Source organism: Gadus morhua, chromosome 2 (assembly GCF_902167405.1).
Source record: "Gadus morhua chromosome 2, gadMor3.0, whole genome shotgun sequence".
Classification (NCBI taxonomy): domain Eukaryota; kingdom Metazoa; phylum Chordata; class Actinopteri; order Gadiformes; family Gadidae; genus Gadus; species Gadus morhua.
This window is the reverse complement of record NC_044049.1, coordinates 17,687,246-17,702,912: the sequence shown is the minus strand read 5'-3', so window position 1 is coordinate 17,702,912 and position 15,667 is coordinate 17,687,246. Positions and strand designations below refer to the sequence as shown.

At 42.5% G+C, this 15,667-nt stretch overlaps 2 protein-coding genes across 2 annotated transcripts; one reads left to right on the top strand and one right to left on the bottom strand.

The window, feature by feature from the left end:
- Positions 1–2,966, bottom strand: LOC115538255 (zinc finger MYM-type protein 1-like). The gene is made up of 2 exons (XM_030349931.1): positions 280–2,966; positions 1–183 (listed from the first exon to the last, which is right to left on the bottom strand). The coding sequence occupies exon 1, from the start codon at positions 2,628–2,630 to the stop codon at positions 288–290; it is 2,343 nt and encodes a 780-aa protein (XP_030205791.1). The 5' UTR covers positions 2,631–2,966; the 3' UTR covers positions 1–183; positions 280–287.
- A 6,163-nt stretch (positions 2,967–9,129) lies between these two features.
- On the top strand, positions 9,130–11,448 carry hoxb13a (homeobox B13a). The gene is made up of 2 exons (XM_030376028.1): positions 9,130–10,142; positions 10,694–11,448. The coding sequence occupies exons 1-2, from the start codon at positions 9,410–9,412 to the stop codon at positions 10,933–10,935; spliced, it is 975 nt and encodes a 324-aa protein (XP_030231888.1). The 5' UTR covers positions 9,130–9,409; the 3' UTR covers positions 10,936–11,448.
- The last annotated feature ends 4,219 nt before the right edge of the window (positions 11,449–15,667 follow it).

The window sequence follows — 15,667 nt, the reverse complement described above, 5'->3', positions numbered from 1 at the left end:
TGCTTTCAAATAGATTATATTATTTTAGGTCACAATCAAAACATGAAACCAAACAGTAGGCACTCAAAACCACAATAATAAGATATCAAAAAGTGTATCAAAAAGTGCACACAAAACTATGCTTAAAATCCTTAAGAAAAACCAAAATCCAGGCAAGCCAGCAGATCAGGTGTCAGTTTCCACCTAAACAAGAACAATGTGACAGAAAAACACATTGTAAACCCAATTGCAAAAACCCAGCAGAATGCAACAGACAACACGGAAAAATCGTTCACTTACCTACGTCTTCATAACAGGACAATGCGCCTGTTGTTGTGGTTGAGAGCGAAGGCATCTATGATCCTGTCGATGTCCAAAGCCCGTGCTCGCAGAGGGTTAATCGCCAGAAGTGCAAGGTCACTGGTTCGGCCATCCCCACTGCTATTCCTCAGGTAGCTCTTCAAGCGACGCAGACAAGAAAAACTGCGCTCGCAGCTCGCAGATGTTACAGGCAGGGTCAGAGATATGGAGATCAATTTGTAGAGGTCCACGAAGGCGTCTTTGTAAGGCCGCATAAGGGATAGGAACTCCTGGTTGCTGTTAATGGTGCATCCTTGCTCTTCCTTCCTTTTCAGGAGCCGGCGAACTTGATGGAGTTCTGCACACAAATTCTCCTCGCTGACCCCATAATGGCGAGCCATGGGCAGAATAACTTGCTTGTCAAGGAATGATGGGTGATTAGGGCTTAGGGCTGGCAAGCCTGCCAGTACACCATTTGCTTCGATGGAAAAGCGTCGCCGGAGTTCCATTAACAACCTGTCTAAGACAGGATAGAATGACTGAGTTTTCAGTTCATCCATGCTGCCCATGCCTGGTCTTTCTATCGGGGCCTCCACAATAAAGCCCTCCAGATGTTTAGCTGTTTGGGTCTGCCTTTTCTCACGATGTACAGTAGCTATCCCGGTATTAACGCACATGTCTCCTGCCTGCTTACGGATTGCTGCCCAGTTGTCATCTGTACGTTTCTCCGATATGGCCGTGATCACAGATTGGGCCAGGTCATCCGCTGTCAAGAGATCGAAATTGGGAGACTGTAGCGCATCGGACATGAATTTGGTAGTTCTAAAAACATCCTCAAAAAGAATTAAATGCAGAACAAACTGCTCATCCATAAGGGAACTGACAGATTTAGCCTCTGTCCTCCGTTTCGCATTCTTGTCGCGAACAGTGTCACGCAGGGTAGCGATGATAGCCGGGAGAGTTCTCTTGACTGCACAGATAGCATCATACTGGCATGCCCAGCGAGTGTCACTCAGTCTCTTCAGCTCTATGCGCTGTGCCGTTGAAAGTTCCCTTTGTTTCTTCAGAAAGAGATCGTGCACCACTGACCCCGAAAAAAACTTGTACAGTGTTTGCAACGTCTCAAAAAACTCAGCGGCAGCATCTACATTATGCACACAGTCCACCAACACCAGGTTAAGCCTATGAGCATGGCAGTGTATATAAACTGCTTGCGGCACCTCTCTTCTGAAAAGTTCTTGGACTCCGTTGTTACATCCAGACATGACTGAGGCACCATCATAGCACTGGCCAACACAACAATTCAGGTCAATACCGCACCGACTGAGCGTCTGCTTGATGCTTGCAAAGAGCGAGTTTGCGTCTAGTCCATCAGCTGGGGTGAAATGCAAGAATTCCTCCACCACTCTCTCTGATTCCGTGTTCAAATAACGCACGATCACTGAAATTTGCTCTTTTTTGCTGATGTCTTTGCTTTCATCCACCAAAATGGCAAAATGTTCAGCGTCCTTAACCTCATCCCTTAATTGTTTCCTAATCATTTCTGCCATTACATTGATGATCTCATTCTGCACGTCATGGTGCACATACTTTGCATTTGACGGGTTGTTATCTGACTTTTTCTGAACGGTTTTGTCAAATTTTCCAATTACAGACAGCAACTCGCGGAAATTACCCCTGTTTGCTGAATCCTCATCTTCAATGTGGCCTCGCTGTGCGATCCCCTGACAGGCAGTATAGCGCAAGCTTTCCACAACGCCCATCATGTACCTTCTGTTTTCCTGGATCAATACCGAATGTCCTTTATCCAGCATATTTGTTATTTTTGAACCGCTTTTTGCTTTTAGCTTAAACTCAGTCCATGCCTCCATGGCAAATTTGTGTCCCATACTTTCGTGATGGCCCTTAAAAGATGCTGTTGCTTTCCGCCAGTTATGAAAGCCACTGGTTGTATACGTTGGCTCCCGATGAAACCCGTGCCCTCCTCCACCGAGAAAATGCCTGCAGGCAAAGCAAAAGACGGCATCCTGGGATACACTGTATTCCAACCACGGATATGGTTCCATCCAGCCCTTGCAGAAACTTCTTTGCTGGACTCCAAACATCCGAGTTGGATATTTGTGTAATGTTGGTATTTTCGGACCATCCTGGGCGTTCATGCTTAAGTCACCCAGGGTGCTAGCATCATGGCTAGCAGCGGCGCCCTCAGTAGAGGTGAAGGGTTGACTACTTGGACCAGGACTTTCCTCTTCTTGTTCTACATCAGAATCATCCACTACCTCCTGCCTTTTTTCTTCCTCTTGAACGTCTCCTTCAACTCGAGGATTTTTTCGGATCAAATACCGATCCATTTTCGTGATTTTGTGACCACTTGATTTAAAATTAATTGACCGATCGCCAGGATTACTGTTACTTAGCCGTTAGCCTACTACTCATTTGAACAATCACGTTCACGCACGCGGCACGCCACGCCACGTGTCTGTGTCGTGCTACGTGAACAATCTGTTTATTTCAATCTGTTATTTTCTTTTGTGATTAAAATATTATTATCACACAATACATTTTATTAAGAACTCAGAATGATTTTTTTTTTTTTTTCTTATTTTACCATTATTTTCTTGGGGGTGCTATGGGGGTGCTATGGCCAATCTAGGGGGTGCTCTAGCACCCCCTAGCCCCCCCCTGGCGCCGCCACTGCACACACACACACACACACAGGCATGCACGTCTGGCACGCCTTTCCTCACAGCCCCCTCCGTTATTAAACGCTTACAAGGTCAAGTTCAAGGACAACCTGCATGGGTTTTGAGGCTCCAATCAGGCACGCGGGAACGCGCCCTCACACATGCGCACAAGACCCAAACGCGTGCACACACACACACACACACACACACACACACACACACACACACACGCACACGCACACGCACACACACACACACACACACACACACACACACACACACACACACACACACACACACACACACACACACACAAATGCAAACGTGCAAAATTAAAGAAATGTCGAGGAGGATATCACGAATGTTAAAGACTTATTTTTTAAACAGGCCGATGTTAGTCAATAAGTAATGACAAAATCATTTGCAGCCTTAAATAATTATCTTATGGTATGTTTGAGTGGTTATAGTTTTTCCACAATGGAAAATATGTCGCAGTAAAGTTTTTGTTGATGTTCGATAGGTAGGTGGCCCCGCAACGATGTTCGAGAGCCATATGCCCCGTCAAAATGTAACCCCTGGGCACATAGCACCAAACACCAAAAGAGGGCACCCATAATATAATATAATAGAATAGAATTGAATAGAATAGAATAGAATAGAATAGAATAGAACAGCATATAATATTGCAACTGCATCAGCATGTTAGGGAGATGTTCAATTCTCAACCAACTGCATGGCGCTACCCCTGTCTTCAGGCCTACACGCTCGTTAAGTCGAATGAAGTTACTATACATTGTAATAAATAGCCTTAGGCATTCTACCTGTCTTTGGCATTCACTAGTTATATAGTGGAGAGTGACAATTGCTGGATTTGACCGAGAATACTTGCACGTGTAGACAGTGGCGGGCCGTACTATTAGGCAAACCAGGCATTTGCCTGGAGCCCCAGGCCCCATAGAAGGTTTTTGGGGCCCCCCAAAATGCCACAATGCATATATTTTGTCCCCATATTTATTATTTTTATAAAAATCTCTTCACAATAGTAGCATCGGGATGTCTAATTACTCATATTTTGACGATCTTTCCGTGTGCACCCCCCTTCAGTCTGCACTACATGGACTATTCCATGTTACGCTCATCACGCGTATGCAGAAATGATGTCAAATTCAAAACAGTAAGCGGTAAGAGAGAGAGAGAGAGAGAGAAATCGAGTGAGACATAAATCGAGTGAAACATGAAGCGATCGTACGAAAGCGGGTCACATAAAAATAAGAAGAAAGACCAAAGGCAGGACTTGCTTTCAAAGCTGCCAAAGCTATCCAGCTTTTTTACAGACACCGCACTGTTAGCGGGACCGTCGGCGGCTCAAGAGCAGCCGTCAACGTTGTTTTCTGTCACGTTACTGCTCCTTTCATTCCAAGTGGCTCTGGCTCAGCCAGCAGCGATGCTAATGACGTGTGTCAACAAACTGACGGAGATTATGCACAACTGGTAGTGAATATTGCTCATTCTCCGTCTTCCACTTCGGTTATTGAAATTGATGACAATAACGATAACAATGACTGCGAGACACATATTCTTGTGGATGACCCAGCACTCTGGCCCAAGCTGCTGTGTCTTGGGCAGGCGCACACATATTCTAGTGGATGACCCAGCACTCTGGCCCAAGGGCCGCAGATTCACAAAAGCATACTATAATGAAAAATGATGAGAGGGTGAACAGGTCTTGGTTAGTCTAGTGAAAGTGCAGACCGTGTTTTTTGCCTTTGTTGTTGCCTTTTTGGAAAACAAAAACAACTGAGTGAGGAAGGATTTAAACACTGGAATAACCTTGCAATGCATCTAATCAACCATGAAAGGTCTGAAGAGCACAGGAAAAATACTGATAGCTGGAAGCAGCTATCAGTAGGTTTCCAGTAGGTCACAGCATATAGCTGCTGTGACCTACTGGAAACCCTCAGGTAAATGATGACATAAGGTTAACAGTCAGTGTAATGTGTCAACATAACTAATCTTATTGTTTTGTATGTTATTCTCAATTTGTAAATAGATAATTAACATTTGCATGAAAGAAGGATAGTGACTTTTGTTCATCCCTTGTATGGAGTATCTCATTATGCGACATAAGGTACAATAGACCGGTAGATGCAGGGGCCCCTAAATTACTGTTCGCCTGGAGCCCCCAAAGGGCTAAGTTCGCCACTGCGCGTAGATAAGCTTTTTAAGCGCCTGCCGGCTGGGTCGTGCGTCTGGCAGCGGCGGTCTCCATCCAATAGTCCAATACTTTTGTTTTGCGCCCTGATTTGTTGTCAATACATTTTATAATCAACTGGCAAGGGCTATTTATCAAGTCAATCTTTTAAGGTTGATTCAAAATAGAAACCCTGATATAATGTTGCATTTAAGAGGACATACAAAATATGGCCTATGTCTAATCTTTTTCCGACAGAGTATAATTTCACTTGGGAAAAAACTGTTTCGATTTCATGGATTACCTTTAATGATTAATCTCCATTCCAAATTGGATAGATAGAATAACGGTACAATGTTCAATTCAGATTTCAGTTATAGGAACAAAAGATACGAGATGTTATCATTTCACATTAATCTAGTCTGCCACTGTACAAATTATTTTCCAATTGTGGTTTTCTTTTGCAATTAAATTCAATGACAAATAAAGTTAATTTACCAAGCCTTACTTACAACCTCTGCCCGGAAAAGCTATGAGATGTTCTGTTTATTGAATTTAATTGGAATGGATACAGAGGACGAGAGAGATAATACGTTATATTAAACGTTCACAAAAAAGTGACAAATATTATGATTTTTCCCAACATTCGGCCCCTTTACGAACCAATTGCGTCTTGAGCCGCCGGTAACGTGCGGTCGTGCGGTCATTTGGAGCAGTGCGCCATTTAGACCACAATAACCAACAATCAATGATTCAGCTTGAGATCCATGGTCTACGAATATTTTAAGCTTGACTTTAAACAAGAAATCATCGTTACAGAAAACCATGTATGATAAGCCTCGTAAGAAATACTCTAATTTGTTTTTGAAAGTTTAACCGTTTAAGCATTTTGAGTTCCAAAAGTTCTGCATAAATATAGACTTTAAATCAGTGTATTGGATTGATGAGTTGAATATAAGTTCGAATGAATTGTATTTAACCTTTTATAAGGTTAACACAATGATTGCTTCTAATGTGGGAGATCTGACTGCACTGTTGGGACTAAATTGTCCTCCCCCATGTGCAGGTGGATAAATTCAACTGTAACCTCAGTAGTTTACACACCCACTGTACTTGTGCTATGTTGAGTTAAATTTGTCAATCAATTGTATCTTTTTCATCAGTCCAAGGTGAATAACCGTTTCAAGGTATTGTATCCGACCCGTATCCAATGGAAGCGATACTCCTTTCTCTTAAAAGGAAGGGGATGTCTCCAGAGAGTAAACTATCCATTCTTGCCTATTTTCTCATCTGATGTTTTAAAAATACAACAAATACATCTCAGAATTTAAAGTTGTATTTCTTTCAGGATTATTGAAAGAAACACAATCACTCTCTAAAAAATAACAGTGCGCGATGTTGAAGCATATAATTGGAGTTGTAAGCTCCTGGTTAAATTCAAATTCTGGTTAATGATTCTTGAATGTGCCGTACATGCATATCGTCATGGCGTCCCACTGCGCCACGCACCCTCACAGACTGCATGGCGTCAGCTGAGCCATCTGCACGGTGGCACTGTTTGCCTTTGTCTGTTGTATGTTAAGGGATGACCCACAAAGATAGACATAAACAGAGAGAGACACCCAGAGAGAAGCAAGAGAGAGCGAGAGAGAAAGAGAGAAAGAGAGAGAGAGAGAGAGAGAGAGAGAGAGAGAGAGAGAGAGAGAGAGAGAGAGAGAGAGAGAGAGAGAGAGAGAGAGAGAGATGCACACCACCACACAGAAGCTGCCCTCGAGACATGCAAAGCCCTTGAACTTGAGAATGTTTACTGCAGCAGAGACAGGAAGAAGAAATGAATGTGTGGGTGTGTGTGTGTGTGTGTGTGTGAGTGTGAGTTGCGGGGGGGGGGTCATCTTGTCTGCCCAGCTCTATAACTGCTACGACAGGGAGGGCCAGACTTCCCCTCCCCATATCTCCTTATTTGTCTCATGTTCAACTTGGCCTTGACCTCCAGAGCCCAAACTGACCTCCACAGACACTTTGGAGAACGGCTGTCTGTCTTGGCTTTGTGTGTGTGTGTGTATTTGTGTGTGTGTGTGTGTGTGTGCGTGTGTGTGTGTGTGTGTGTGTGTGTGTGTGTGTGTGTGTGTGTGTGTGTGTGTGTGTGTGTGTGTGTGTGTGTGTGTGTGTGTGTGTGTGTGTGGCCAGCCTGTTGGAGGTTTTGGCTGTTGCCATGCAGTACAGAGCTATATGGTGGGCTATATGGTGGGATGTTTGAAGGAAGCTTGGATCTGGTTCGAAAATCTTTAAAACTGAACCAGACATGGTCGGTGAAACATATCCAAAGCGTAACTAATGTTGCAATGGCAATTCCAAGTCCTTGCAAGAACTTGATTGTGTTGCATTAGGCAAGAATATGTGCTGTTCAATTAAAGTGTAATTCTATTTTTTAATGTGGGTTTGTTTTTAAGCATTTGGCATGTTTAACAGGGACAGTAAATGAATATGCAGCAATTCAATTTTAGTCTTTACTCTTAAAACTATTCTGCCAACATTTTCAACAATTATATTCATGTTGATTATCAAATCATTCGTTTGAAATGATGCATTGCTATAAATATTTCTGCAGATTCAATTATTGAACCGCGCAGTCTTACATGTCCGTCTTCTCTAAATGTTGTAGGCCTAGACTGAAACAACGAGTATTATTTAGTCAATTTAGATTAGTAATGGCAGGAAAACATTTAAATTGGCGGTAAAACTATTAAATCTTCGGTAATAGTTTGAAGCATGTGTATCTCTACAAAGATTTGCGATTTTACTTTAGTCTTGGACTGCAAAGCACGTTGCCTAAATCGGATTACCAAGAGTTTTTTGTAAATAACCAACAACTCCATTTTGATGCTTTGACTATGTGTATGGCATATATGACATATGGCTTTATGTTTCTTGATGGTAAACCATCATGAAACACATGGAAGTTATGCACAGTGTGCGCTACGGTATCTGCCCCTTAAAATGGAAATTGGAAATAGGTAATTCATAAGCCTGTTTGAAATGACCACACAAAAAAATCTAAAATGAAATGTTTCCTGGAAACTTTTGCTCTGTAGTCATTATTGTTGAATCTTAAAACCATCATATCTTCATGCATCCCGATTACGCTTTCTTGGGCGCTGTTCCTTGAGCAATACATAGGCCTACGTGTCGCAATGAGCACAGTGAGCGTTTTATGAATCAGAATCGTATCTTGAGCTTGCGTATTGGCCTAACTGATGGTCTTATTAAATCGTGATACATTTTTTCGTGTTCAATATTGGTCATTAAATGTAGGCTATATATTATTGCCGGGAGTTTAAAGATATTGTGCATTTGGCCTTTTACATTATAGCACTGCTCATTAAAGAACAAGCACAAAGCGGCAACCAGAATCCCCCCAATAAAGGCCAAGATGCATTAAAGCAATGCAAGCAAAATATCTTTAAAAAAAAGGCAAAGGCTTGCATTTCACGTCACCTGCAACATATGTTTTTCGTGACTTCCTGATAGTTATAAAAATGTGTATAGTCATATTGTACGGAATCAATGACCTCAATTATATAAAGCGTTGCTTTAAATTTGCCGAATGGTGATTTAGCCTAAGTTTTTAATTCATAATAGACCTATATTTCTTCGAGATAACACATTTTTGATAATCACAACTTTTTCACGCACTGCAAAAACGATATGATTGTTTTGGAATGCATTCTTCCAACTTGGTTGATTAGGATCCTTTATTTAGGTTTTTCTAAAGTCGTTTGTAGAAAAGTGTAATCAGACAGGCAATGCAAAACGGAATTTGCTGATGCTACTGTCGTGCCATAGCTCAAGCCTAATAAAAGTACATTTATGTGACAATTCCGAGTATTTTTTTTCTGTCTGGTCACATGATCCGGCAGGCTCCTCCAATCGAGAGGCGCACACCCGTCCCGCGCTCTAGGCTCATTGCGTCAAGGCTGCGGCTGAGATGTAACGCGAGGTCTGGGCAGGATCTTGAGTATTTGCCTTAGAGTTTGACATTGACATAGAACTCAAGATTTCATTTTACGCTCTCAGCTGCATCATCAAGGGCACTTATCTGCGAGCGTAAAGGGTAGGATACATGCGCATGTGCACACAACCGTGTCCAATGTAGGCCTGTGTTGTTTTCATAGTGCCCCAAAGGAAAATTTGTTTTATTTATTTAACAACAAAAAAAAGCAAGGAAAAGACGAACTAAGGGAAATCGGAGGCTCATATGACCGCCTCCCTGGTGCTAAATCCTCGCTGGCCGGCGGATACTGTGATGTTTGTGTATGACAATAACCTGGACGACCTTAATAAGAACATGGAAGGATTCGTAGGCAGCGGGAACTTTGCATCGGCCAGTCAGTGCCGTAATATTATGGCCCATTCGGCGGCCGCAGCGGCTCTCGGTGGACACCCGTCCGGATTGGTGCACCCTTCTACCGGCTACTCTACATTGGACGCCCCTGGCTCCAGCCCCAGTGAAACGGCCACGTCTTCTGGAAAACCGTGCGGATCCGGCCCGTGTCCAGCCGCCTCGATGCCACATCAGAGCTCCTCTGCAGCATCCGCTCTACCGTACAGTTACTTCGGTAACGGCTATTATCCGTGCAGAATGGGGCGAGGTGCCCTCAAGTCGTGCACTCAGGCTGCCGGAGCCGCTCTCAGCTATTCGGCAGCAGCAGAGAAGTACATGGACACCCCGGTGAGCAGCGATGACTACTCGAACCACCGAGCCAAAGAATTTGCTTTTTACCACGGCTACCCGAGCCCCTATCAATCCATGGCGAGCTACCTCGACGTGTCTGTGGTGCAGACCCTCGGTGCTGGGGAGCCCCGCCATGACACCCTCCTACCGATGGACAGCTACCAGCCCTGGGCTCTCACGAACGGCTGGGGTGGCCAAATGTACTGCTCCAAAGACCAGGGCCAGGCGGGGCACCTTTGGAAGTCTGCTCTGGCGGGTGAGACCAAAACCCTTTTAAATCATAACTTGGATATGTTTCTATATATTGAACATTAGATCATCATTATTTTCTTGCTCAAAAAAATCATTGTTGACTGCATGTGTGGTGTACAATTATACTTTATGCAATGCTTCGATAGCATGAAATAGTTTTGGTGGAGGCCTTAATGCTTCTTTCAGCTTGTACATGCTTATTGAAAATATGTGAAATGAATGCCAAATGAAAATATGCGATAGGCCATAGGTTCCAACTTGGTTGTGGATTGTGGGCAGGTCCACCATGTTGGTCTGTGTGTGTGTTTGTGTGTGTGTGTGTGCGTGTGTGCGTGCGTGCGTGCGTGCGTGCGTGCGTGCGTGTGTGTGTGTGTGTGTGTGTGTGTGTGTGTTTGCGCGCACACGCACCAATTATATTTGTTCCACGTACGCGTTAAAATAAAGTAATCGCGCCAACAACGCGACTATTACAGTTGTTTATCAATTATTTTCAAAAACTCAAAACGAGATTTCGATTGAATTGTGCTAATTTCGCCCTTTTCCCCGAGTCAACAGATGCAGTGGGGCACGACGGATCGTCTTTTCGTCGAGGCAGGAAGAAAAGGATACCCTACACCAAGCTCCAGCTCAAGGAACTGGAGAAAGAATATGCTGCGAACAAATTCATCACGAAGGACAAACGAAGAAGGATCTCAGCAGCCACTAATCTGTCGGAGAGGCAGATCACCATTTGGTTTCAAAACAGGAGGGTGAAAGAGAAGAAATTCGTTGCCAAAGTCAAAAGCACTGCACCATAGAACCCCTTTGTATGCCAATGGCCAAAAACGTCCACGATCAGCATCCGTGTTTTGGACAAAGAAGAACGTGGATTTACTTAATTTGACATCATATCAAAAAAAGGGGACGATATGACGACATTATACTCGACGATGTGGGACTTGGGGTTTCAATTCACCCTATAGGTTCACTTCACCGAAAGCTCTTTCACAATGAACAATGATAGAAAAAAAAAAAACAGACTAAGAACTCGAAGAAATGAGCAAAAGCCATGTAGGACATGCTTCTAGAGACATGGTGTTCAAACAGCACTTAATTTGCCTGCTTTGTCTTATAACCTCGTTCGTCTACACTCTTGTCTGTCTATAACGTCCTACATTTACGTGTGCATGTTTGTAATGTAAGTATTGTCGGCATCGATTAGAGTAGCAGAAACCTATTATACAATCATATATATATTCATTCTGTTTATAACGCTTATATATACAAAAAAAAATATGGTGGAATGCTTAATAAATACTTTAAATCCTCTACAGCTTTCGTTGTAACCACCATTTTTCCCATAAAAGCATGCAATGTAGAAGTTTGGTTCGACCGACAACAGATTGCCTCTGCCAGCTTTTGGGACATTTTATATTTTTACTCGAATATTAAAGAATGTTGCATTATGCCCATAATTATTTTGTCAACAGTGTGCTTGGTCTGAGACATTTAGAAAGGGTTTCAACCTGGGTTGATTTGCAAGACAGATTGAATAAAGAAGAATACAACGTCCTATCTACTTCTAAATTAATTATTATAGAATATATTATAGCATTGCTATAATAATAATAATATTGCTAGTTCATTAGGCCATGCCATCGCCTAAACTTGTGTCTAAAATGTGAGCCTTATAAAATATCAATATACCATCCTCGGTTTCATATACTGATCTAAAATATGTGTCTATATATGGACCTCTGCGTTCGTGGCAGTTTCTTTGTAATTTGTTTGTATTTTTCCTGATAAGAGGATGCGCAAACGAGGAGCGCAGACCAAACGTCATACCCTTGACCTTAGACGTCAGTCCCTTTGAATAATAAACCCAGTGCTGCTCTTATACCTGGACCAACACCATAAACGTGGTGTTGGTCGAGTTTATAAACGAGTATTTTAGCCCTTAATCTCAAATCTTAAATAAACACAGAACTAAAAAGTCGAGACAGACCCACGCCTTAAGCCTATGGCTCTACTCGCCCTGACGCACGCGTTGTACTTTGAGATTAGATACATTCAGAGGTTCTCTGGACTGTATGATACAACTCCAGTGCGGTACCTGCTCCCCAAAATGGGTAGATTTACGTACCGTGTCTCGCTCTTTACGATCTATTGATGGGATTTACGTCTGCACCATCGGCAATGCCATTGTCCACGATGAACAGAACTGTGCCAGTGCATTGTGCATCGACCTGTGTTAGTAGGTGTGGAATAGTGGCCTTTAATTCAATTTTGTCTAGACGCGATGGAGGAGGCATCGGTCAAGGTTATGTGATGGGACTCGTGGAGACACTTTCAATAAGCGTGTTTCTTATGATACCGCGTCATGTGTTCTACATTGCATCCTTGTGGACCCGGTGACGTTTTTTCTAAAAAGCAGTTTCCTTCCTTAACACAATGCAATAATAAAATAGCCATAATAATAAGCTACTGTGCTATTTTCGTAGGCTAATAGATGAATAGGCGTATGTCGGTCGTCTTTATAAAATGCACAAAACATTTTCGAAAAGCAGCGTTACGAATTGGTCATTTGCGCCTGACGAAGGCCCTTTGTCTATTATTTAATTATCCTACACTATTTGAATAAGATAGGCATGAAGACGAGACGAGTAATAACAGATTCGATGTTTACATGGGATAGGACCATACGGAAGATAGGCCCCTATTTTGGCTCAATTTTGAGAAAGGTTAAAGTTCATGTAACAAATGTTTAATGAAAATATATTGCAATGGTACTACTGGCTTTTAAGCATAATATAGCATAGACAGATATCACAACACAATATCAATTCATATAGAGCCTTGGAGTTCCGCTCGGACATGAACCTAGTCTAGTTGCGGTATTGCGGGTACTAAAGTTTAATTGCAATCTCTGTAGCCATATTTGCTAAACGAACAATACCATCCCATTCCCCCCACGGAAGAAGCTCCAACCAAGCCTTGAAGCCATAAAGTTTAAGCTGTAGGCTATGTGGCCTTTAGTCCAAATACCAGAGCAGAGAGGAGGAAGGTCTATTGTTCAGATTGCTCTCAAAATTAAGACCCCATATCTTTTTTAACCTGAAAAATTATGGGTTGTAGGTCATCAATTCAGGATCCATGCATTCGGATCTCTTCTTAGGAACTCGATGCAATAGAAAGTGAGTTATGGCGTTGCTTCATTCGGCCAACATGAACTAGAACTAGGCTGCTGTTACAATCATTCGCATTTTCTGACATATTTACCACAATAAGGTTTTACTGTGTAATGTAATACAGATTGGCCTACCACACATTTCTTCCGAATCTGCATTGCGACCGAAACGTAGGTCTACCACAAACAGCCACAGTTTAAAAAAGCAGTTAGAGAGAAACGAACAGTGATGTGTGTGGAACACAAACTATGGACTTAGTCTGAATCACGTTTTTGTAAACCCTAACTTATTGGGCGACTTTAGTTATGTCCGTAGGCTGAGTGAGCGAGTTGGCCTACGCATAGTAATAATGGATATGTATCCTCAAAATGGGGGACGTCGCTGCAACATTGCAACAAGAAACCAATGAATAAAATATAACTTAAATATTATTGGGGTATTATTACTTATATTTTGGGTGAGTCTAATGTCCAAGCTACAAGTATCACACACACACACACACACACACACACACACACACACACACACACACACACACACACACACACACACACACACACACACACACACACACACACACACACACACACACACACACACACACACACACACACACACACACACAATTAGACGTTGTATTCTGTTCTCCATTCTATTATATCATCAGCCTCTCCATGCAGCCCATAGAGAACAGCTCATACGAGGAATGCAGGATACATGCTCGTTTCTCTGTTTCAAGTTCACGTCCACCTCCGAGCCTCCACCATTTTACCGCCTTCCCCTCACTCTCTCTCTTTCTCCCTCTTCTCTCCCCCCCCCCCCCCCCTCCTCTTTCTCCCCGTACGCTCTCTCTCTCTACAGATGTCTCCCCTCCCCCCTTCTCCTTCTTGCCGTCTGCATTGCGGACAGCCTTTTGTTTCCGTGGTGGACATAGCAGTTGAACTTGAGACAGACACCTTGTAAACCACAAGTAGTCTGGGGCCTGTCTGGTCTGGCGATGCGGTGGGGGTCACTTGACACTGGACGCTTGACGCTGGACACTTGCTCCCCAAAAATGATACGCTCCCTTGGCCAAACTTACGCGTGTATGATGTACCATAAGCAACCCTAGGCTGCATGGTCTTAAAACTAACTAAATTATCCCCCGCCTGTTTGTCACATGCGCAAGGTCGATTTTGGGAAGGGTGGATGGAGGGTGTTGGATGGGTGGATGGATGGAGGGAAGGCGCTGGACAGAAAGTAAGAAAACATTTACCCCTTATGTATAGGTGTGTAGCCGAATATATAAATGGACAGATTCATGGATATACAGAGAGAAGAAATACAGTAATTCACAACAACAATAATAGCCTTAGCCTGTAGGCTAAGATATAGGCCATAATAAGAACGAATAATTACAACACCATAGCTATCATAAGAATAATTAGAATATCTAGTCCATCAGTGGTATTGTTGAGATAAAGTAGTTATTCATATAAACGTCATATTTACAATAATATAGGCTACTATGAATACTACCAGACTACCAGAATTCACCAACACAGTACACATCACCATTTTGAACGAAGTGCACGATTTTATTCAGGTTAATATTGTGGGTGTCAGTTTGCGGAAGGAAACAGACGCTCACTGAAGCTCAGTGAAGTGATGCCCCGCTTCACTGGAGTAAAACAAGTAAATAGAGCTGAATATGAGGATATCGTGGCTTGACCACCGCATAGTCTATGTCTGATCTTCGATAATTATGTCTCAATTAGGTGGCCAAATAGCCTGAAAATATTAGATTTTCTTATTATTTTTCACCTCCCAGTTAGGCCCTTGAAAACCCCAATTTTGCAAGAGAACGTTAATAATGTAGGCCTATACTGGAGGATTGTTTGGTAAAGCATAGGACGAATAAACATTTACACAGCATCTTGGGGAGTCTTTTAGCATGTGTCAATAATCTTGAATCTTGAATCAAATATCTTATGAATACCATCAGACGAAAGTACAAACAAGTCGTAACAGCAGCCATAGGGCCTTTGTGGTTATTTTGACCGAAACGAACCTTTTGGAAAGTTATCAAGATATGATTTTGCGCGTATAGGCCTGGTCAATTTTTTATTTCTTTGTTTTAGCATTGGCGAGCTATATTTATTATCTAATGTTGGAACGTTTCTATTAAAAAGTACAATTATACAACATCTACAATTTTGTAGACACGTCACCACTCTACTTTCATTGCAGATACTTTTCGAGGTAGGCCTAATTATTTTGCATAAGTTGTATTCAGCAATTTGTAAGATATTCCGTTTAACAGCAGCGTTTATGACTTATGTATAGAATAGTTTTTTACAACTTTAGGCCTACGAATTACTTC

What these genes read in the sequence shown, in the direction of transcription:
- LOC115538255 (XM_030349931.1), bottom strand. Translation starts at nt 2,630, where the DNA reads ATGGATCGGTATTTGATCCGAAAAAATCCTCGAGTTGAAGGAGACGTT.
- hoxb13a (XM_030376028.1), top strand. Translation starts at nt 9,410, where the DNA reads ATGACCGCCTCCCTGGTGCTAAATCCTCGCTGGCCGGCGGATACTGTG. An exon ending in TTGGAAGTCTGCTCTGGCGG is followed by an intron (nt 10,143 to 10,693) that starts GTGAGACCAAAA and finishes CCGAGTCAACAG; the next exon opens with ATGCAGTGGGGCACGACGGA.